The sequence below is a fragment of the Balaenoptera physalus genome, assembly GCF_965194825.1.
Source record: "Balaenoptera physalus genome assembly, chromosome: 10".
NCBI classification, from domain to species: Eukaryota; Metazoa; Chordata; class Mammalia; order Artiodactyla; family Balaenopteridae; genus Balaenoptera; species Balaenoptera physalus.
The window spans coordinates 106383869-106405392 of NC_138889.1; the positions used below are offsets into that span (position 1 = coordinate 106383869).

Here is a 21524-nt window from a genome sequence, read left to right on the forward strand (position 1 = left end):
TTATTCATGAGTCACCCACCTCCTCAGTAGTCCGGAGCGTAACTGAGGCATCAGCCTGGCGCCCACACATAATCCCAGGACCCCTGTTGACCAACTGGCACGCCTCACAAAAGAGGGTTGGGACCCCCTGCCTTAGGTTGGGTTCCTCCAAAGGTCTGAGTGTAAACCATTTATCTGGAGGTGATCTCAGGAAGGGAAATGAGACAGGGAAGAGAAGGAAGCCCACAGGGGATGGTATCAAGCCAGCTACCTTCGTGGCACTGGGGCCAGACAAGCTGGGGATGGACCCACCAGCTCCGGGCTGGAGGCTGCTCTGGGGGCCTTATGTCTCTGAAACTTCTGACTTGCTCCACGTGGCCCCCTTGAGCTCCTGCAGCCAGAGAAAGCCCTCGGGTACCCGCAGTAGGTGCCGTCAGAAGGTACAGAAAAGAAGTCCTTTGCCCCCTTTCCCACAGAACCAAAGGAAGTAAGCAGAAGCCAAATAACAAGGGCTGAATCCACATAGCTGGGGCTGAGGGAAAGTCCAGTCTCAGGCCACCTGCTTTGAGAAGGACCAGTGGACAAGGCCGTGGGTTGCAGGACAATTCCAGCAGTTTCTAGACATCACAGTTCTTGCATCTGGTCAAAGCATAAACGGGGCGGGGGGGAGAGGGGGCTGTGGTGACCAGGGTCCACTGGAGAGGAGACAACCTCTGAACATGAGCACCTGGCAGCCTGGACCCGTCTGAGGAAATAAAGCTCAGATATGAGACTGTCTGGTCACATCCTACCTCCTGGAACCTGCAGGTGCAGCTCAGACCCTCTTACACCGTCTCTCCTCCCCGGTCCCAGAGGCCCCCGTTTCTCAGCCTTCCTACATATCGAGGATGGAGGAAAAGCCCTCCATTATGTAAACTGAGGCAGGGCGTGAGAAGACACGGCCAAATTATTTTTAATGAAGTATCACATTGATACCGAAACCTACAAAGATTGTGGGAAGGGAGGAAGGAAGGGAGGAAACCACAGCGCAATCTCACATGCAAAGAGTCGTGGAAAGCTCTAAATAAAACCTTAACGAGCAGAATCTAGCTGCACATTGAAGGAATAATAGCCCTTGTCTAAGTAGGTTCACTGCTGGAATGAAAGGATGGTTCAGCATTCTTTGGAAAACTCATTCATATGATTCAGGAAATTTATTAACATACTTCATCATATTCATCGATTTAACAAGAAAAGTCATCCTGTCAACCCCATAGGTGTTGAAAAGACATGTGACAAACCCAACAATCCTTCTTGATTTAAAGAGGCAAACCATAAAAAAAATTCCTTCATCACCATAGTGTGGAGGAGACCTCTCAGATTATGCCACAAAAATCCCAAAGTCAAAAAAAAAAAGATTGAAAATTTGATGACCAAAAAAAAAAAAAAAAATTCTACATGCAAAAAGATCAATAACAATAGCATGGTGACAAAGTCCAAAGAAATTTAAAAATATTCTCAATTTCTATCACAGGCAAAGAACCAACCTCCCTAACATAAAAGCGACTTGTAGAAATTGCTAAGGAAGCCACAGACCATAATCAAAAAATAGACCAAGAACAAGAAGAAACAGTTCATGCAAAAAGAAATGCAAATATGTCTTAAATATGTTAAAAGATGCTCAACCTCACTCATAAGAAAAGAAAGATGAAATAAAGCAGCCTTAAAATACTACTTGTCACCCATGATATTGGCAAAACCCCACAAGTGTGGTCATAGTGCAGTGTGTTAGGAAGCTGGGGACAGTGTACATGAGGGTGTCCCTGGGGAGGCCACTGGGGCTGCCTCTCAAGGCCACCAGCTCACTGACACCTCAACTCCATAATCCCACTTCTGGAATTTTATTCTACAGATACAGTAGCACACATTCAAAAGGGTATATGTGCAAAGTTATTCATTTCAACATTTTTTGTAATATCAAAATATTAGTTGCAATCCAACTATCCATCGACAGGAAACCAGTTAGGTAAATTATGGAAATCCATACAGTGGAATACTATGCAACTATGAAAATGAATCAGGATGTTCTCGGACGCACAAGGTATACCATTGTGTGGAAATAAACACAAAGTGCAAAGGTACCTTTTGCATAAAAGGGAGCAAAATAAGAATGCACATTTGCCCTTGCTTATGTTTTAGGAAGCAAATGTGAAAGGATGCACAAGAAATTTTAAAAGGTTACCTGAGGGTGGAGGTGGCAAGTGGGGACTGTGGAAGGGGGCAAGTGGGGGAGCCGCTTCATTGTATACCTTGTCTACATTTTCTGTTCCGAATCTTGCGAATTGACTACCTATTCAACGCTTTTAAAACTTGATGCATATATTTGAAAATGCTCTAAGATTTTTCTAGAAGAATAAACATGGTTGGTGGCACCTGCCTCCAGGCAGGTGAGGGTGATGGGGGAAGAGGACTTTTATTTGTCATTTTACAAAGTGCTGGAACATTGGGTTGTTTGCCGTGTACACATACAACTTCTCAAAGACAGCTAATTATTAATGTTGATGTGTTCCTGAATACGTAGAAAAAACCATTTGAGTGGATTCCTCTGGGGGGGAAGTGCTGGAGTTAAGACAGCAGAGAAGGGGCTTTCCTTCCATTACCCCCATGAGTCTGTGACTTATACAAGTCTCCACCCCTGCCCTGCTGTGTGAGCCCAGGAAAGACCCTCACCTTTTCCCGACCCTAGGATCTTCTAGGAGTGCAGGAAGGGGCCAAAATCCAGTGAGCCCAGCTGGATCTGAAATGCTGTGACTTCAACTGGAAAAGAAAAAAAGGAAGAATAAGGGGTCAAGTGCGATGCCGGTGATGATGGTGGTGGTTAATACCCACTGTCAGGCCTTTCATTATCTCATTTAATCTCACTATAAGTAAGCGGAAGGCCTCCACCTTAGCGATTCAGAGAAGGGACCCTGGAGTTCAGAGAAGGGAAGTGAACTGCCTAAGGTCATTTGGCAGCCAAGTTTGGCCTTGGCTTTTTTTTGGGGGGGGGGCATGTTGCATTGAGTTTTCGTTGCTGCGTGTGGGCTTTCTCTAGTTGTGGTGGCTTCTCTTGTTGCGGAGCACGGGCTCTAGACGTGTGGGCTTCTGTAGTTGTGGCTCGCAGGCTCAGTAGTTGTGGCACACGGGCTTAGTTGCTCCACGGCATGTGGGATCTTCCTGGAACAGGGCTCGAAACCGTGTCCCCTGCATTGGCAGGCGGATTCTTAACCACTGTGCCACCAGGGAAGTCCCTTGGCCTTGGCTTTAATTGGTAGAGCCCTTGGATAGAAAAGTTGACCCCAAGGGCAATTCTGGTTCTACGAGAACCAGGGGTTCACTTTACATGAATTAATTTAATGAGACAGTCTGGAGGGCTTGGTGGCTACAATCCGAGGCTGCCTGCATCCCACCCCAAGGCCCCCTCTTCCCACCTCTGCTTCGGTATTCTTGGGGGATGGGCACATGGGTGAGGATGAGCGGGATGCTGGGAATGATGCAGTCCCGGGTGTGACCACCAGGTGGCGGAGCAGCTGCACCCAGACCTGCCCCCTGCAGCCCCAGAAAAAGAGAAAATACAAATTAAAAATTCCTTGGTCTGGAAGCGGAAAGTCAGTTGGAGATTCCGGGAGCCTTCTGGCAAATCCAGGAGGTTTGACCTTCTCCTGTAAGCAAAGCCTAGGGGCGTCCATGACAGGCAAATGGCAGGGAAGAAGAGAACATTTTTTAAAGCATATGGAAGGAGGAGGTAGAAGGAGAAAAGAATTCTCTCGAAGACCCTGGGATTTCAGTAGCCACCTCTAGCCCAGCCACTGTCTAAGGGAGGCCTGGGTCCTAGTGCAGCAGAATCACCTCAGGGCTTACTTTTAAATGCAAATTCCTGGGCCCACAGGGGAACTGCATTTTCACCAGCACTCCTATGGTTTCTGATCCTGGCTAAGGTTTGAAACACCAACATGGCAACAGTTCCTTTCCCAGGTCAGAAGCCAGGGGCCAGAGAGCGGAGGTCACTGCTCAAGGTTATGGTCCCCGGGCCCAGGCCTGCCCCTGTGATGATGGTGTTTGCACAAACCTAGGCATGAAGCACGATTCTTTCCATGTAAAATTTGGCCTGGGATAGTTTTGGAAGGGGCTGCTCCCAATCAGCCCCTCTCTCCTGGCCTCCTGGGCTTTAGTTTGGGCTGGTTCTCTCCCCACCTCTCTCTATTTGCTATTTTAAAATTCACAACGAGTTCCTGCCCGAGAGGCAGCGGCCCGGGCTTTGAAATCCAGGCCCAGAACCCTGACTCCCGGCTTCCTGGCTGGGCGCCATCTTGGCTGAGTTCCCCAAGCGCTCTGGGGAGCTTCTGGGAAGTTTAGGGTCCAGACATCCACCCACACCTCACCCACACTTCCAGCGCTCTTCAGACTTCTCTCCGGAACTGACTCAGCCAATTCTTCTTGCACCTGGGAGGCCCTAATTCTGACCCAAATTCTGAATTCCAGCCTTTAGCTGGGATTTGGTACATGACAAGCTAGAGACCAAACAGCAGCTAGCCAGGGGCCTCGAAGAGAGCACAGGCTGTGGTGTCTGGTTCGAATCCTGATTATGCTGTGTGACTTTGGGCAACCTGCCTGCCCTCTCTGAGCCTCAGTTTCCTTGTCTGGGGGAATCAGTACTGCTTCTCTCCTGGGCTGCTATGAGGAGGGAATGAGAGAGTGCAGGCAGCGTGGTCAGCATGGAGCTGAGCACACAGCAAGCCCTTGGTGCCAGGAGCAGCTGTTACTAAGAGGCATAGCGCAGGGTGGGGCGCTGGGGCAGGGGCTGCCCGCCTCCTCACACCAAGCTGGACTGGCATCAGATACTGGGTCAGGGAGGTGTGACTTTACTCACTTCCCCAGTCTGCTCAGCTCCAGGGCCCCCGAGGGCCTTCTAAGGGATGCCAGGAAATCGTAGCCTTGGTTTCCAACCTGGGGGAGCTTACAATCTAATAAAGGCAACTTGGAACCTTGAAATGGAAATTTCCTGAAATAGTGCGTCTGTGAGCTGGTGTCCCCATGCTGCCTGGTAGGAGGCACACGGTAAGGAGGGACAGAGCCCAGGCCTGGGCCCTCCTGCCAGCTCTGCACGCCCACTCCCACCTCCCCCAGCCTCCCTGCAGCCTCAGGGTGGTGGAGCCCCGCTCCGGAGGGCCCTGCCTGATCCTCACTTCTGTGCTTTAGCCAAATGAACTGATATGGTCCAGGATGCGTGAAAGTTCGGCCAACAGTTTCCTGGTTGAAGGAGGGCATGTAGAGGGTTCTGAAAGTTCAGACTGAAGGATGCTATCAGGCGGCCCGCAGGGAGCTGCTGAGGCCTTTCTGAGTAGCTGAGCCTGCCTTTCTCCCCCAGGATTCCTTGCTGGGATTTAACTTTAACCGTGGCAACGAGGTCACGGCCCGGTTGATGTTTCTTCCACAGCTGTAATTCAGTAACATCACAGCATCGAGTCTTTTTTTTTTTTTTTTAAGCTTCTTGACCTTTTACTCTTGGTGTTGGAGAACAGGGTGCCCCAGATGCCCCAGTGAGTCTTATCTCCTCTCCAGAGCAGTGGAGCATCCGAGCGGTCATTCCTAGAAACTGGGTGAGGAGCGGTTTCTTCAAAGTATCTTGGGCATCTTGGGACACACTTGACTGGCTGCTGGACAGCTGCCCCACCCCCACGGGGCCGAGTGGTGAGCGGAAGCAGAAGGTCTGGAGAGCCTGCACTTGCTAGTGGCTCTGGGCAGCAGGCTGGATACTCACCAGCTCCCTGACCCCCAGGAGACCTGCTCTAGGTGCCGGCATCTCTGTCCATGGTGTTCACTGAGCTCTTGGAGCAGGCTGAGGGTGTGGGCTTCTTCCAGGCCCTGCAGGTCCTCACTTTCTTCCTCCTCTCTGTCTGGGCGCCCATCCAATTAGTTGTGAACTTTTCAGCCGCTGTCCCAGGCCACCGCTGCTGTGCCCACATGCTGGACAATGGCTCTGAGGCCCCCGCAAACCTCACCCCCGAGGCCCTCCTGGCCGTCTCCTTCCCACTGAGCCCCAACCAGGAGCCCCACCATTGTCTGCGCTTCCGCCAACCACAGTGGCAGCTCCTGGACCCCAACGCCATGGCCACCAACTGGAGCGAGGCTGCCACGGAGCCGTGCGTGGATGGCTGGGTCTACGACCGCAGCACGTTTAGCTCCACCATCATGACCGAGGTGAGGGCCTCCCCCCGATCCGCCCCAACCAACCCCACCACTTCCTTCCTTCCCAGCCTCCCAATGACTGGGAGGATGAGATAGACTCCATCACCGCTGTTAAATGATATGCCACTCCCTCAACATGTAATTACTGATCACTTGGGATGGCCTGGATTCTGATCTAAGGCTAAGTTTACAGGATGGACAGGGAGATTTCTAGGAGCTTACATTCTGCTGGAGAATTCAGAATCAGTCAACATTTAAACCAGTAATAACAGCAGACCAAGTCCATACCTTGTGCCCCTTACGTGGCAGCCACTGTTCTGATGCTTTCCCTGTCATCACAATTTCACAACAATCTCTTGAGGTGGGTTTTATTATTGACCCCGTTTAATAAGTGACAAAACCGAAGCCCAGAGAGGTTAAGTAATTTGCCCCAGGACACACAGCTAAAGCACACTCAAATCTGATTCAACCCAGGCAGCCAGGCACCAGAACTTCTCCATCACTTTCTGTCCTGCCTTGAGTCTCAAGGCCCCTGCGTCATAAGTGAGCACAAAGGAGAAAGCAGCTCCTGCTAGTAGGGAAGAGAGAGGCAGGCAGGGAAGGGCTCTTTGAAGAGGTGACATTTAAGATGAGACTTGGATTATAAGAGAAGGAATCAGGGACTTAGTGGCACAGGGGTTAAGAATCCACCTGCCAATGCAAGGGACCCGGGTTCGAGCCCTGGTCCAGGAAGATCCCACATGCCGCGGAGCAAGTAAGCCTGTGAGCCACAACTACTGAGCCCACACACCAGAACTACTGAAGCCCGAGCGCCTAGAGCCGATGCTCTGCAAGAAGAGAAGCCACCGCAATGAGAAGCCCACACACCGCAACGAAGAGTAGCTCCCGCTCGCTGCAACTAGAGAAATTCCGTGCACAGCAACAAAGACCCAACACAGCCAATAAATAAATAAATAAATAATTTTTTTAAAAGACAGAGAAGGAATCAGTCACGTGAAGTTCGGGAGAAAGCTCAGTTGGGACAGAGGTCCAAGTAGGAGCTTGTCTGGGTGTTGAAAGAGCAGAACCTGGCCCAGAGGGTGAGGGGTCCTGCAGTGGCCGGGGAGTGTGGGGAAGGGGCCCGGATTTTGTTTAAGTGCAAAGGAAAGTCATTGGAGGCTTTGCGACTAGGAGATGCTGTGATCTGATTTGCATTTTCAAGAGGTGACTTTGCAGGGTGGAGAATGCCCTGTGGGGTGGGGGCTCCTCCTGCAGCGATTCAGGCAAGAGAGGCGGAGATGGAGAGGGAGGCGTGGGCGGAGCGGCCAGGCCTCGGTGAAGGGAAGAGAGGCGGAGATGGAGAGGGAGGCGTGGGCGGAGCGGCCAGGCCTCGGTGAAGGCGAGAGAGGCGGAGATGGAGAGGGAACCGTGGGCGGAGCTGCCAGGCCTCGGTGAAGGGAAGAGAGGCGGAGATGGAGAGGGAGGCGTGGGCGGAGCGGCCAGGCCTCGGTGAAGGGAAGGGCTGACCTGGAGGGGAGAGGTGATGGGGGCAATGTTCAGGTGATGTCTGTCTGGTCCACGTCAGGCAGCAGGGAAAACCACGGTGACACGTGCTTAGCCCTCAGTGCTCATCTTCGTGCCCTGTAAGAGAAGCAACCGTACAGCCCCATTTCTGGAGGAGACGGGCTCTGCCAGGTGCAGGAACGCCCCCAGGGGCACCAGCCGGTCGGTCATCAGCTGACTCAGAATTCGAGCCTGTGGTTTAACCACCACCCACCACTGTCCACTCGGAGCAGCCGTCACGCCATCAGACCCACAGCCGTGTCACATGCGCCACGCTGTTGGCTGCCAGTGGGGGGCTGAGGCCCGCTGCCCGCACCCCCCTTCCACCTGTGTCACCTGGCCTTAGGAATCTGGGGACCCCATGCAGGGTGGCCGGATCCCCTCTGGGGGTCCTGGACCTTCCTCTGCCACCCTGGCCCTGCTATTCCACACCCCCTGAGCCAGGCTGATACACCCTCCTTCTCTTCCGGCGGGACCTGGTGTGTGACCACCACGGCCTGAAGCCCCTAGGGCAGTGCATCTACCTGGCGGGGGCCATGGCGGGTGAATCACCTGGGGCCTCCTCTCCCACCGGTGAGCATCTCTCCCCCTCCCAGCTCCTTCAAAACAGAGTGAGCACCGTGGGGACAGAGGTAAGGAAATGTCCAGTGAGCGTTCGTGTTTCCTAAGAGAGGACCTCCCCTGGTCTGGGGTCCGCGTCCCAGGTTCCCAGGGAGCCAAGAACCCAATGTCTGAACCTTGATGCCAGGTTGAGAAATTGCCCTGAACACTGGCTCTCATCTTCAACTATTGCACCAAACTTTATTGAGCACCTACTGTGTGCCAAGCACTGCACAGCCCCTGCCCTCAGCGAGCTGATGGTCTTCTGGGCATAGACAGACCCCTCTTTCTTTTAACTCCAAGTACATGAAATGTAATGAAATAGAAATACTCCTCTCCCTCCTCCCCCATCATCGCCCCTCCACTGCCCCCCACCACACCCCTCCTGAGGTGGAGCACGCAGAACGCTGCCCGGGACCTTCTCTCCCTCTGCGGTCCCCTCCTGCATGGGGCGCCGCTGGCCAGTGCTGAAAACGCCCACGTTGCACCCCCTCAGCTTGTAAACCCAACTGCAGACTTGGAGGCACCTCACACTTACCACCGTCAATGCTGAGCCGCTGACTCTCCACCCGCAGCCCAGCCCCCTCCCCACCAGACTCCACCCTGGAAAACAGCCAGCCCTGTGCTCCCTCCCTCACCGCCCACACTCATCCTCCAGGGCACAGCCCCAGCCCAGCGCCCTCTCCCCCACGCCCGCTGTCCCCCGTCCAAGCCACCGCCCTCTCTGGCCCTGCTACGGCCTCCTCTGGGGTCTCCTGCCTCTACTGGGCCTTCCGTTCTGCTGCAGAGCTCAGAGTGACTTTGCAAAGGCTTATATGTGGATCTGGTCACTGCCCAGCCTGAGGTCCTCTGGGCTCCCACGCCAAGGACAGTCCCCACCCACCCCACCACCCCTGCTCAGCACTTGGCTTCTCCCCCTGAGCCACGCCGGCCCCTCCTGGGGCACCGCTGCTCCCATCCAGCACACAGAACACACTGAAGCCGGTGGCCGAGCCTCGCCTAGAGGTTTCTGCCCACGGCTGCTTCGTGCCCAGCACGCAGGCCTCAGCTCCAGGCCACTCCTCAGAGAGGCCTTTCTGACTTCAGGCACAAAGGTCCCATGGTCCTGCCCCCGCTCCCCATCACAGCTCCTGGCTCTCTCTGCCGGTGCCCAGCTTTCGTTAGCTCGTTTACTGTGTGTGTCCCCACGAGAACGTAGCTCCAAGAAGGCAGGGGCCTTGGGGCCGTATCCTCAGTGCCCAGCATATAGCGCACAATCATAATACGCTGAACACATGAATGGCTTTCGGACTCTGGGCAGTGCAGGCTCTGGGGCCTCATGTGTCCCAGCTTCTTAGAAGGCGGGTTTGTTGCTTCTCTGGGCTTCCTCCTGTGAGTGGGGACCCTGCCACCTACCCATGGGGCTGTGATGATTGAGTGAATCACATGCAGAGCTTGGGCCGGGCCAGCACAGTGGTCGCTCTTCGTGGGCCTCATGTTATCCCGAGCGTAGCGGAGAGCCTGAGCAGCAAGGCGGGAGGTGGTCCAGTTTGCACTTTCAGAGGACTGGCCGCCGTGCCGCCACCTATCCTTCCCCAGGGGCCACCCACACCGGGAGCCAAATCGCAATCAGTCTAGGGTCGCCTGGCGAGCCTGGGGTCAGCGCCAGGTGTCAGCCTCCAGACCTCACCCCGGATCTGGGGCGCGTGTCCCTGCTTCTGGGCGCTGCTGGGACAGGCAAGGCCAAGGTTCGCCCACATCTCTCCAGTCTGACTGACACATACTTCAGCTAAACGCAGGCGGTGGCTCGGGCTAAGCTGACCTCACTGGGGCTGAGGGCCCTCCGGTCACAGGCATGGGGGAGCTGCCTGGGTCACCCAAGGCCACGTGCGCCCAGCCTCCTGCCAGACTCCTCTCTTGTTCAGTGTGTCATCGTGAATCCCTGCATTTTACAGATGGAGAAACTGTGGCCCAGAGAGCAAGGCGTCTGCCGTTTTTATAACAAATGCACTCTGTACGTGGTCCTAGGAGATCCGAGAAGGAGGTGCTGCCTGCACTGGCCGGTGCCCCAGCAGGTGCCCCAGCCTCCTTCGACCCTCTGGCGGCAAGTCCCTGCCTCTATGCCCAAGTCCCCAGGGCCCCTCTCCAGGCCCCCACTGTGCTTGTCTCCCGAAATAGGTTTGGGCAGAAGCCAGTTCTGAGCTGGCGCTGCCTGCAGGTGGCGTGGCCAGCATCAGCCCCATCGTTGCCCCCAATTTCCTTGTCTACGATTTTTGAGCGCTTTGGGATTGTCTGGCATCATCCTGACCTCGGCGACGCTCAGTGGATCCCTTGATCACCTGCCCCAGCCCTGTCGGGGTGGGGAGGAGGGGGCTCAAGGCCACTGCACGTGGCCCTCACCTGCTCATCTGCCCCGCCTTTCAGTGGTGGAGCGGACCACGACCTGCACGAGGGCCGTCACCGTGACGATCCTGAGATGCACCTGCAGCATCGGCCAGACGGCCATGGGCAGCCTGGCCTTTGCCCTGTGGGACCGGCGAGCCCTCCAGCTGGCCTTGTTGGTGCCCTTCTTGGTCATCTTCCTGATATCCTGGTCAGTGCAGCTGAGGCCTTTTCCCTTGGGGAGAACATCACTGAATGGGAGGGGGACCCGGGGTGAGAGGGGCCCTACCACCCTGGCTGGCCACGGCTCCCGAGGTGCCGAGACCATGGAAGAGAATGATGTGAGCAGACCCCACTGGGGAGAGACATCTTGGGGGCTCAGAGTTCCGGGGTGGGCATTTCAGCCAGGGGTCCATGGTTCCCTCCAGCCCACTGACCTCTAGGCCTGAGGCTGAGGGCTCCATTCTTCCCTCACATTGGCACCAGCCCCCCCACCCACCCACCCACCAGCTTCACTCCCTCACATCACTTGCCCAGCCTGCAGATCTCCAAGTCAGGCATTGGATATGGAAAGATAGTATCACTATTATTTTCGGTGCTGCGAAAATCCCTAAGGTCTGGAAATACCTGCTTGGGTGGAGACTAGAAGAAGAGATACAGGGAAATAAACACAAATTCCTGTCCTTACAAGTTCTCTTGTGCCCGTGGGCCAGAGTTGAGCAGGTCTGCTGTGGGGTGTAGAGAAGTCTAAGGACTCATTCATTCATTCTCAAATATTTATTGCACTCCTGCTCTGTGCCAGACTTGGCTTTAGGCACTGGGGACCCATCGGCAAATAAAATAGATCAAAAGTCACCGACTACATGGAGGTTTATCGTGTCAACAGGACCAGGAAGAAAGGAGGAAGACCATCCCGTAGTTACACTGATTAAGCCGCCCTAGTCACACTGATTGGGTGCGTCCAGGTGCTGTTGCTAACACCAGAGCAAGATGATGTTATTACTGCCACTTCCAGACGAGGGGCTGAGGCCCAGAGAGGGCCAGTGACTTGCCCAAGGCCACGCAGTCACTGCGTGCCAGAGGCAAGATTTGAATCCAGGCAGGCTGACTCTTGTAACCACCTCGTCAAACTGCCTCCAGAAGTTTTTCTTAGCTTCCCTGCAAACAGGGCTGAGCTCCTGTGGGCTGGGAAAACCCTGACCCTTTCAAAAGGGAGATGCTTCCCCCTGCCCATCTGCCCCTGAGGCTGGGAAGAAGCCTACTACTTTCATAAAACCACTTGGTTCTGGTTGGGGATGTTTTAAATGTGTGTGTGTTTTTTTTAAATGCAGCATGATGCAAGCTTTCTGCTGTAGAAATGACCCCAGAATCACCCCATGTCCAGGCAGCCTGTGCGCTGGCTGAATGTGAGGCTTGGGCGGGCAGGCTCCTGGCAGCAGGGAAGCCAGATGGGGTGCCAGGGAGTGGGGGCTGGTGAAGAGGGCGGCCAGGCGTTGGGACTCATCTTTATTCTGAGACCATCAGGGGCTTCCCAGCCTGGCATTAGCGGTGCAGAGGGAGAAGTGGCTGCCTTCTCCCCACTCCTGCTGCAGCCGGCAGGTCTGCTGCCCACCACCCCCTCCCCACATGACCTGGGGGGAGTGCCCAATCTACACGAAGAAAACAAAGACCCAGCCAAGCACCTGCTTCCTTAACCGGTGGCCGCCAGCATCCGCCCGATGGCTGATTATGGTGGGCCAAACAGATCGAGCACTTCAGGAACTCAAAAAGGTGGCCAAGATAAATGGCCACAAGGAAGCCAAAAAGACACTGACTATAGAGGTGAGATGCTGCTATTTGTGATACAGAGTGTGGGACATGACCCAGGGAAGGACATCCACTGATGTTTTATCATTATTATCACCAGCATTACCCCAATCTGCTCCAGCACCACCTCCATCAACACACCCATACCATCAAAACACCACCATCGACATCACCACCACTGTTGTCAGTTTTGCCATCTCTGTCATCACCATCACCATAATCATCACCACCATTATCACCATAATCATCACCATCAACCCCACCATCATCATTACCACCATTATCACCACCATCACTACCACCACCACCATCATCATCACCACCATCATCATCACCATAATCAACACCATCATCACCGCCACTACCATCACCACCACTATTATCACCTCCATCACCACCAACACCATCACCACCACCATCATCACCTCCATCACCATCACCACCATCATCACCACCATTATCACCACCATCATCACCACCATTATCACCACAACCGTAATCATCATCACCACCATCACCATAATCACCACCATCATCATCACCACCAGTATCAGCACCATCATCACCTCCATCACCATCACCATCACCATTATCACCATCATTACCATGTCCACTACACCCACAATCACCACCACTGTCATCATTTCTACACAAACACCACTACCATCATTACCACCACCAATAATAATAATAATACCACTAATATCAACACCATCATCAACAGCATTACAACTCTCCATAGACCCACCATCACTATTACCACCATCACCACCACCATCATCACCTCCACCAGCAGTACCATCACAATTGACTTCACCTTTATTATCACCAGCACTACCAATACCATCATTAACATCACCATCGACATCTCTACAAAGCATCGCCAACACCACCACTATTACCATCACCATCACCTTCACCACCATCATTGCCATCCTCATCACCACCATCCCCAACTCCACCACAGCCACCATCAGCACCACCAGTAACAACAATACAACCATTGTCAACAACAGCACACCCACATCACCATCTCTATTACTCACCACCTTAATCCACATATACTGCTCATTTACCTCACGGGGCTTCTCAGCGTATTTGGGGAAGCAGGATGTGCTTATCTGAAGGTAGCTATTTCAAGGAAGTAGGTGTGGGAGGATGTGCGGACGGAGACTAGAGGACACAGAGCTCCCTGGGGGCAGAAGGATCAGGGAAAGCTTCCAAGAGGACGTGAGCTAGAGCTGACCAGGCTGAGCTGACCACAGGGCAGGCGGGGTCCGCGGTGCAGGCAGAGACTGGACGGGTACTTGGGAGGATCCAATGGCTGGAGGGGGCGTGCGCTGATGCCAGCCAAGAGGAGTGAAGAGGGATGGTAGGGCTTTGCGGGGTAACTGCCAAAACCTTCCTGCAGCCTGCAGCTCAGAGACTAGAGCTGGGACACAAGACCTGCTCCTTGGCTCTGAGTAGGGTGACCGGGTCTGCAGAAGATAGCTTAGCTAGGGGCCAGAGAGAACCCTTTCTCCCCTCAGGCCACCCGCACCCCCAGGGCTCTCCAGTCTCCAGAGGCCAAGGCCAGGCTCTCCCTATCACTCTGCCCATCCGGACACCGTTCCCGGCACGGGGGTGGGGCAGGGCCATGGCCCCAACATTCACTGCCCCCGTCATCGCTGGAGGTACTGATGTCCAGCATGGAGGAGGACGTAGCCTCTGCGAAGTCCCGCCGGTCAGGGCTGGGCCTGTTCCGTATGCGCACGCTCCGCTGGAGAAGCTGCAGACTGTTGGTAGTGAGGTATGCCATATCCCTCCCGGGGCTAAGGAGGGCGGGGTGTCCAGCGGGAAAACAGCCCCTGCAGGCCTCGTGGGGTACATTTCTGGCTGGAACAGGCAGCTCCCCCAGGAGGCAGGAGCCTAGCAGGTGGGGGAGACAGAGTACCTACAGATGTGATCGGGAGGCCAGCTTGCTCAGGAAGTCAGCTAGAAGGCAGGGCTGGGCTGTGGTCCTGGGCAGGGTGCCAGGGTCAGGCTGAAGCCCAGGGCAGAGGCAGAGCCAGGTCCTCAGAGCCAAGGGACCAGCGATAGCTGGAAAGGGTCACTGATGGTCAGCACTGGACTCACCCTGACAGCTGGACTCCTAGAGGGCGGCAGGGACCACGTGCTGGCCACACACATCCCCCTCTGAGCCACCCCATGAGATAAGTTCATTTATACCCCACTTTGCAGATGGGGAAAGAGGGGCTGGGAGAGGCAAGAAACTTGCCCAAGATGACAGAGCAGGCATTTGAACCCAGGCTGAGCTACCTCCTCGTCCTGCTCTCTGACCCTCCAGCCCCACACTGAGCGTGGACTCCCCGTCCCACCCCAGGAGGCCCCATCTCCCAGGGGTACCTGGGACCAGGAAAAGGCTCCTTAAGACAAATTCAGTTTAAGTGACTTCCAGAAGAGTGGATCGAAAAGTGAGGGTCAGGTTTGATTGGGCCTTGATCTTGAAATAAAACTCAAAATTAGGAAAACATTTATTTTATGCTATATTTAAGCACATATGGGTTATAATGGCAAATACATGTTACATCTCAGACAGAGAATGCATCAAATGCTTCTCTCTCTCTCTCTATTTTTTTTTGCTTAAGTTTTTTTTTTTTTTCTTGATAAATTAGGAGTGCCCAGGGCCACTGAATGTCCAGGGCCATTCTTTCAAAAACCATCAAGGCTTCCTCAGTTCTCCCAGGGGCCACTCTGCACTCTTTGTTATTCAAATCACAGGCTGTGAAGCGGCCACCCTCGTGGATTTTCTTGTCTCTGTCAACCCAGTTGTTACCGGCTAAGGCTCTAGATTCCTACAGGTCAGCCGCTTTCAGCTCCAGCCTGGCCCTTGTCAAGTCACTTTCACAAACTTCAGGAAGCACTGCGTTCCTGCAGGAATCGCAGCTTTTCTCTACAGTTGTTGGCCTGGTGGTGCCAGATGTCTCCTGAGGACGGCAGTCAGGTGCCGCTGAAGGAGAGGGCTGGGAGGAGCGTCCAGGTGAAGCAGGGATGGGGACAGATTGGAAAAGTGGTGGAGAATAATTTCCCACCATGGCCACTTGTGGAGCCAGATTCAATCTCCAATGTGTAGAAATTCAGCTACTGTAAGTTCAGCTACTCAGGAGCCTGTGTCAGGGGGGTCCCCCGGGAAGCAGGCTGTGAGATGGAGGTCGACGGGCAGGCAGTTCACAGAGGGGGCTCTAGGGATCACCTCTCATGGAAGCAGAGGGGGGCCAGGGAGGGCAGGAAGCAGCAGGGGCAGGGGAGAAGTCGTGGTGATGCCGTCACAGCCAGGCCCCAGCCTGGGGACCTGGGAGCTGGGGTGGCCCTTCTGAGTTGTCTCTCTGGACCGTGTAGACCAGCCATGGGATGCTCTCCCCAGCTGGGGGACAGAACTCCCAGGGCACTGAAGGGGGCAGGCCAGCATCCTCCACTGAGACCCCATTCTATTATTAATCCCATGTTTCAAGACAAAGAAACGCGTCCAGAGAGAGCCAGGCAGAGACTTGCCCAGGTCCATGGCTAGTAGAGTGGGACCCAGATCATGGTTCCCGGCCACGACTGGGAACAGGAAACAAAGCCAGAGGGTGCTAGAGCCTGGCGAAGGGGCAGGTCAGCTTGACCCACTGCCCCATCTGCCCAGAGAGGGTCGTGTTTTCCTGCTGGTTGGTGGAGAGGGAGCCTAAGAGCAACGTCCAGCCCACCATGGCCGACACCCGAGGCTAACACCCAAGGCCCACACGTGGAATGGATGGGGCCACCGCCCTCCCCTCCCTTTCCTGGGACAACCTGACCCCGGGGAGATGCATCCTGCATTCACCAGGCTGCCTGGGGGTCTGGGCTGGTGGTGCTCTCCTGGTGCAGCCCCGGCGTAGGTGATGGTGCAGGGGTGCCCTCTCCTCCATGGGGCAGGGACCTGGCTTCTGGATCCGCCCCACAGCTTGCCCCTCACCCTCTCCTACGATGGGCTGGTCCTCAGCCTGCAGAACCTGGGGAGCAACATCTTCCTCCTCCAGGTCCTCTTTGGAGCCGGGACTTCCGGGCCCGGGTCACCACCACACTCCTGCTCAGGTTCTTTGGCCGCTACACGACCCTGGCCGGCTCCCTGGCTGTGGCTGGCCTCACCATCCTGGCCAACATGCTGGTCCCACAAGGTGCAGCCAGGGCAGCAGGAGGGAAGGCTGAGGGGCTGCCGGCCCGGGCGCCTGCGGGCCTGTCCACTGCACTGCACCCCCTCCAGCCTCTTCCCCTCCCCCGGCCCCGAGGATGGGCAGGGGCCACTGTGCCCCGGCTCTGCCCAAGGCCATTACTGCCACAGCCCAACCAGCCCTCCACCCATTTTCCTGGGGAAACTGAGGCTCAGAGAGACGAAGCCAGGTGCCCGAGGTCCCTCAGCAGCAAGCGACAGAGCCAGGCCTGGACCAGACTTCAAGCCAGAGGCCAAGTCTGCAGTGGGAAGAAGGGTCCGGGAGGCTGAGGGGGGCTCCAAGTGAGGCAGGAGAGGCACCAGGCCGAGTGTGTGTGGTGTTTCCTCTTGTTAACTAAGCGAGAGGGGGGACTTCCCTGGCGGTCCAGTGGTTAGGACTCTGCACTTCCACTGCAGGGGACCCAGGTTTGATCCCTGGTTGGGGAACTAAGATTCCCACATGGCCAACAAAAAAAGAAGCAAAAGGGGGCTTCCCTGGTGGCTCAGTGGTTAAGAATCCACCCGCCAATGCAGGGGACACGGGTTCGAGCCCTCATCCAGGAAGATCCCACATGCCGCGGAGCAACAAAGCCGTGCGTCACAACTACTGAGCCGTGCACCACAACTACTGAAGCCCGCGCGCCTAGAGCCCATGCTCCACAACAAGAGAAGCCACCGCAATAAGAAGCCTGCACGCCACAACTAGAGAAAGCCCGCGCACAGCAATGAAAACCCAACACAGCCAATAAATAAATAAATAAATAAATTTATATAAAAAAAATTAAAAACCTCATACTGCAGATACTATAAAATGTGGGTGCATTAATGACACACACACAAAAAATCTGTATTAAAAAAAAAAAGAAGCAAGAGGCAGAGCACTGGGGAAGCCAGGATGGGCCCTGGTCTCACTCTCCTTTCTGACTGAGGCTGTGAGGCCCCAGAAACCCTCTCCGTGTCTCATTTTATTGCTCAAGGTGGGTGACTGGGGGAGGGGCAGGGACAGGTGTCCCACGGTGGCAGCAAAGCCAGGAGGGAGGCAAGGGAGGACCAGCAGCTGGGAGGGGCCGGGTGAGGAGGGAGGAGCAGTCGGGAGCCCAAACTCTGAGCGAGATGCAGCGCTCTGAGAAAAACTCCAAAGACGAGCACTTGAGAGTTTATGACTCTTCCCAGCCACGTGCGGGAAGGGAGGTGAGGCCCAGGCCCGCCACTGGCTTGTGACCTGCACCCTGGCTTCCCAGCTGAGGCTCCGTGTGGAAGCAGGGGCCCCACAGGCAGGCTGAGGGGTGGTGGGAAGGCTTCTGGGTAGCTGGGCACCCCAGGGCCCCTGCTGTGGGCCTGGGCCTGGCATGACTCTCTCCTTCGAGGGAAGAAGCACCCTCAGGGCCCAAGGAGCCCTGGCACTGTCACCCCGCAAGTGCCACCCGCAGCTGCCCCCAGGCTCACCCACCCCAGACCCGGCTGGGTTCTTGCCCTGCACCCCACCAGGATGTCGTCTTGCACTGCATCACCACCTGGCCCGGGGCAGGCTGGCACCGGGTCACAATGCCCGGGACCTGCTTTCAGCTCAAAGCAGCCTTGTAGGAGAACCCAGTCACTCTGCTCCAGGTTCCTGGGGACCCTCCCAAGCAGAGCCCACCCTCACCCTTTCCTCTGCCTAGATCTGCAGACCCTGCACGTGATCTTGGCTGTGCTGGGAAAGGGATGCTTTGGCATCAGCTTAACCTGCATCACGGTCTACAAGCCGGAACTCTTCCCAACTTCGCTGCGGTAGGCTGGGCTGCCGGCTGGGCCCAGGAGGGGCCGCCAGGCCTGGGGTGGGCGAGAAAGGGACACCCCTGCGAGGGCCTGCAGCGGGGGTAGAGAGAGGGGCTGGGCATCCAGGGACACACAGCAGAGGGAGAGGGGGACCCAGCGCGCCGACATGGAACCGAGCAGACGCCCTGGAGACCTTCCCCCAAAGGCACCTGCTCAGCCAGGGCCTCTGCAAACAGCCCCTCCCCAAGAGTCCAGGCTCGGAGGCAGCCCCCCTACGGAGAGCCCTCGGGAGGCCTCTGGGCTGGAAACCGCTTCGAGCCACACAGCTCTCTGCTCCGGTGAAATCTCATAAGAGCCCTGGTGAGGAGACCAAGAGCTACCCGGGGTAGTGGGAACTCTGCTTGCTTCCCACCGTCCCCCCCCTGCCCCAAGGGAGCCCCAGGTCACCTCCTCGGAACCCAGTGGTCTAGAGTTAGAGCACCCCTGCATTGGGCAGTTGGGTAGACTGAGGCTGAGGGTGGCCAAGGACTTAGCTGAAGAGCAGGGCTGGACCCCGGCCCCCAGAGGCCTGGCCCAGCCTCACTCATGGTGCTCACTCACTCACTCACTCGTCCACTCTTTCTTTTTTTTTTTTTTTGACACACATTTATTGATTTTGTTGATACTTTATAGAAAGTCTGAACTGGGAGCTCCGTGGCCTAGCAGGAGCCCTGAGACAAGCCTCCAAATTACCTGAGACCAGGGAGAATAGGGTGGGCCCTAGAGAGTTCTGTGAAGGACTCTGGATGTTCCCAGGAGGCAGAAGCCCCTTTGGATGGGAAAAATCTAGGTGGGCTCAATGGAGGAGGTGGGGTTAGAAGAGCCCTTGAGGAGGGTGACTCCAGCAGCCCAGCTTTCCCTCCCCTGGCCCAGCCAAGTAGCCTCTCTGAAGTGGCAGTTGTGACAAGGGTCCCGGCCCTCCTCTCTACCCACAGGATGACAGCAGAAGGCTTCCTGCATTCAGCAGGTCAGCAGGGGTCTGTGATGGGCCCCCTGACCAGGATGACCCGCGAGGTCCTTCCCCTGCTGGCCCCCCCCACTACGGTGTCATCCCCATCGTTTCCAACCTCATTGTCCTCTTCCTCCTGGAGACCTGGGGACTTCCACTCCCTGACACCATCCAGGACCTGGAGAGACAGTGAGTGACCCATGGCCACCCTGGGAGTGATGCAGCTGCGTGGGGCTACAGATATGGTGGCAGGTCCACCACAGCCCAGGGACAGGAGAGCCCAAGAGTCAGGAGATGTCCTGGGCAGAGAGGTCAGGAACAGGGCCGGGCTGGTCATCCTGATGATGCCCGCAGCTTGAGCTTGTTTAGTGCCCAGAGCATTCCTGACACCATGCTCAGGGCAGCATGTTTCTGAAACCATTTAATCTTTACAACAACCCTGCTAGGAAGATACTATTGCTCTCCCTGTTTACAAGAGCCTCAGAGAGATGAAGTGACTTATTTGAGGCCTCACAGGTAGAAGGTGATTGTACCTTAGACAGGAAAATGTACTGGGCAAGAGCCCGGCTCTGCAGCCAGATTGCCCAAGATTGAATCCCTGCCTACGCAGGCAAGTGCCTTCCCTCTCTCATCAAACTGACACAAGAAGAAAAAGAGATCCTCAACAGATGCCACCAGAAAGCTACTAGAGCTAATCAATGAATTTGGTAAAGTTGCAGGATATAAAATTAATGTACAGAAATCTCTTGCATTCCTATACACTAACAACGAAAGATCAGAAAGAGAAATTAAGGAAACAATCCCATTCACCTTTGCAACAAAAAGAATAAAATACCTAGGAATAAACCTACCTAAGGAGGTAAAAGACCTGTACTCAGAAAACTATAAGACACTGATGAAAGAAATCAAAGATGACACAGATGGAGAGATATACCATGTTCTTGGATTGGAAGAATCAATATTGTGAAAATGACTATACTACCCAAAGCAATCTACAGATTTAATGCAATCCCTATCAAAATACCAGTGGCATGTTTTACAGAACTAGAACAAAAAAATCTTAAAATTTGTATGGAGACACAAAAGACCCCAAATAGCCAAAGCAGTCTTGAGGGAAAAAAACGGAGCTGGAGGAATCAGACTCCCTGACTTCAGACTATACTGCAAAGCTACAGTAATCAAGACAATATGGTACTGGCACAAACACAGAAATATAGATCAATGGAACAGGATAGAAAGCCCAGAGATAAACCCACACACCTATGGTCAACTAATCTATGACAAAGGAGGCAAGGATATACAATGGAGAAAAGACAGTCTATTCAATAAGTGGTGCTGGGAAAACTGGACAGCTACATGTAAAAGAATGAAATTAGAACACTCCCCAACACCATACACAAAAATAAACTAAAAATGGATTAGAGACCTAAATGTAAGACCAGACAGTGTTTCTTAGAGGAAAACATAGGAAGAACACTCTTTGACATAAATCACAGCAAGATCTTTTTTGATCCACCTCCTAGAGGAATGGAAATAAAAACAAAAATAAACAAGTGGGACCTAATGAAACTTAAAAGCTTTTGAAAACAAAGGAAACTACAAACAAGACAAAAAGACAACCCTCAGAATGGGAGAAAATATTTGCAAATGAATCAACTGACAAAGGATTAATCTCCAAAATATATAAACAGCTTATGCAGCTCAATATTAAAAAAAAAACAACCCAATCCAAAAATGGGCAGAAGACCTAAATAGGCATTTCTCCAAAGAAGACTTACAGATGGCCAAGAAGCACATGAAAAGCTGCTCAACAGCACTAATTATCAGAGAAATGCAAATCAAAACTACAGTGAGGTATCACCTCACACCAGTTAGAATGGGCATCATCAGAAAATCTACAAACAACAAATGCTGAAGAGGGTGTGGAGAAAAGGGAACCCTCTTGCACTGTTGGTGAGAATGTGAATTGATACAGCCACTATGGAGAACAGTATGGAGGTTCCTTAAAAAACTAAAAATAGAATTGCCATATGATCCAGCAATCCCACTACTGGGCATATACCCAGAGAAAACCAG

General features: G+C 54.3%; 1 protein-coding gene and 1 long non-coding RNA gene across 4 annotated transcripts in view; one reads left to right on the top strand and one right to left on the bottom strand.

The window, feature by feature from the left end:
- The window catches only part of LOC309668084, a 44526-nt gene that overhangs the window by 15480 nt on the left and 7522 nt on the right, over positions 1–21524 (bottom strand). The gene's annotated exons all lie outside the window — the stretch shown is intronic.
- On the top strand, positions 439–20873 carry SLC22A11 (solute carrier family 22 member 11). Its single transcript, XM_082409598.1, is given in 11 exon segments — positions 439–6253; positions 9907–10055; positions 10263–10411; positions 10526–10901; positions 12388–12527; positions 13374–13480; positions 16429–16545; positions 16548–16670; positions 18364–18472; positions 19435–19532; positions 19535–20873. Coding segments are annotated over 11 exon segments (1920 nt in total). The 5' UTR covers positions 439–5808; the 3' UTR covers positions 19642–20873.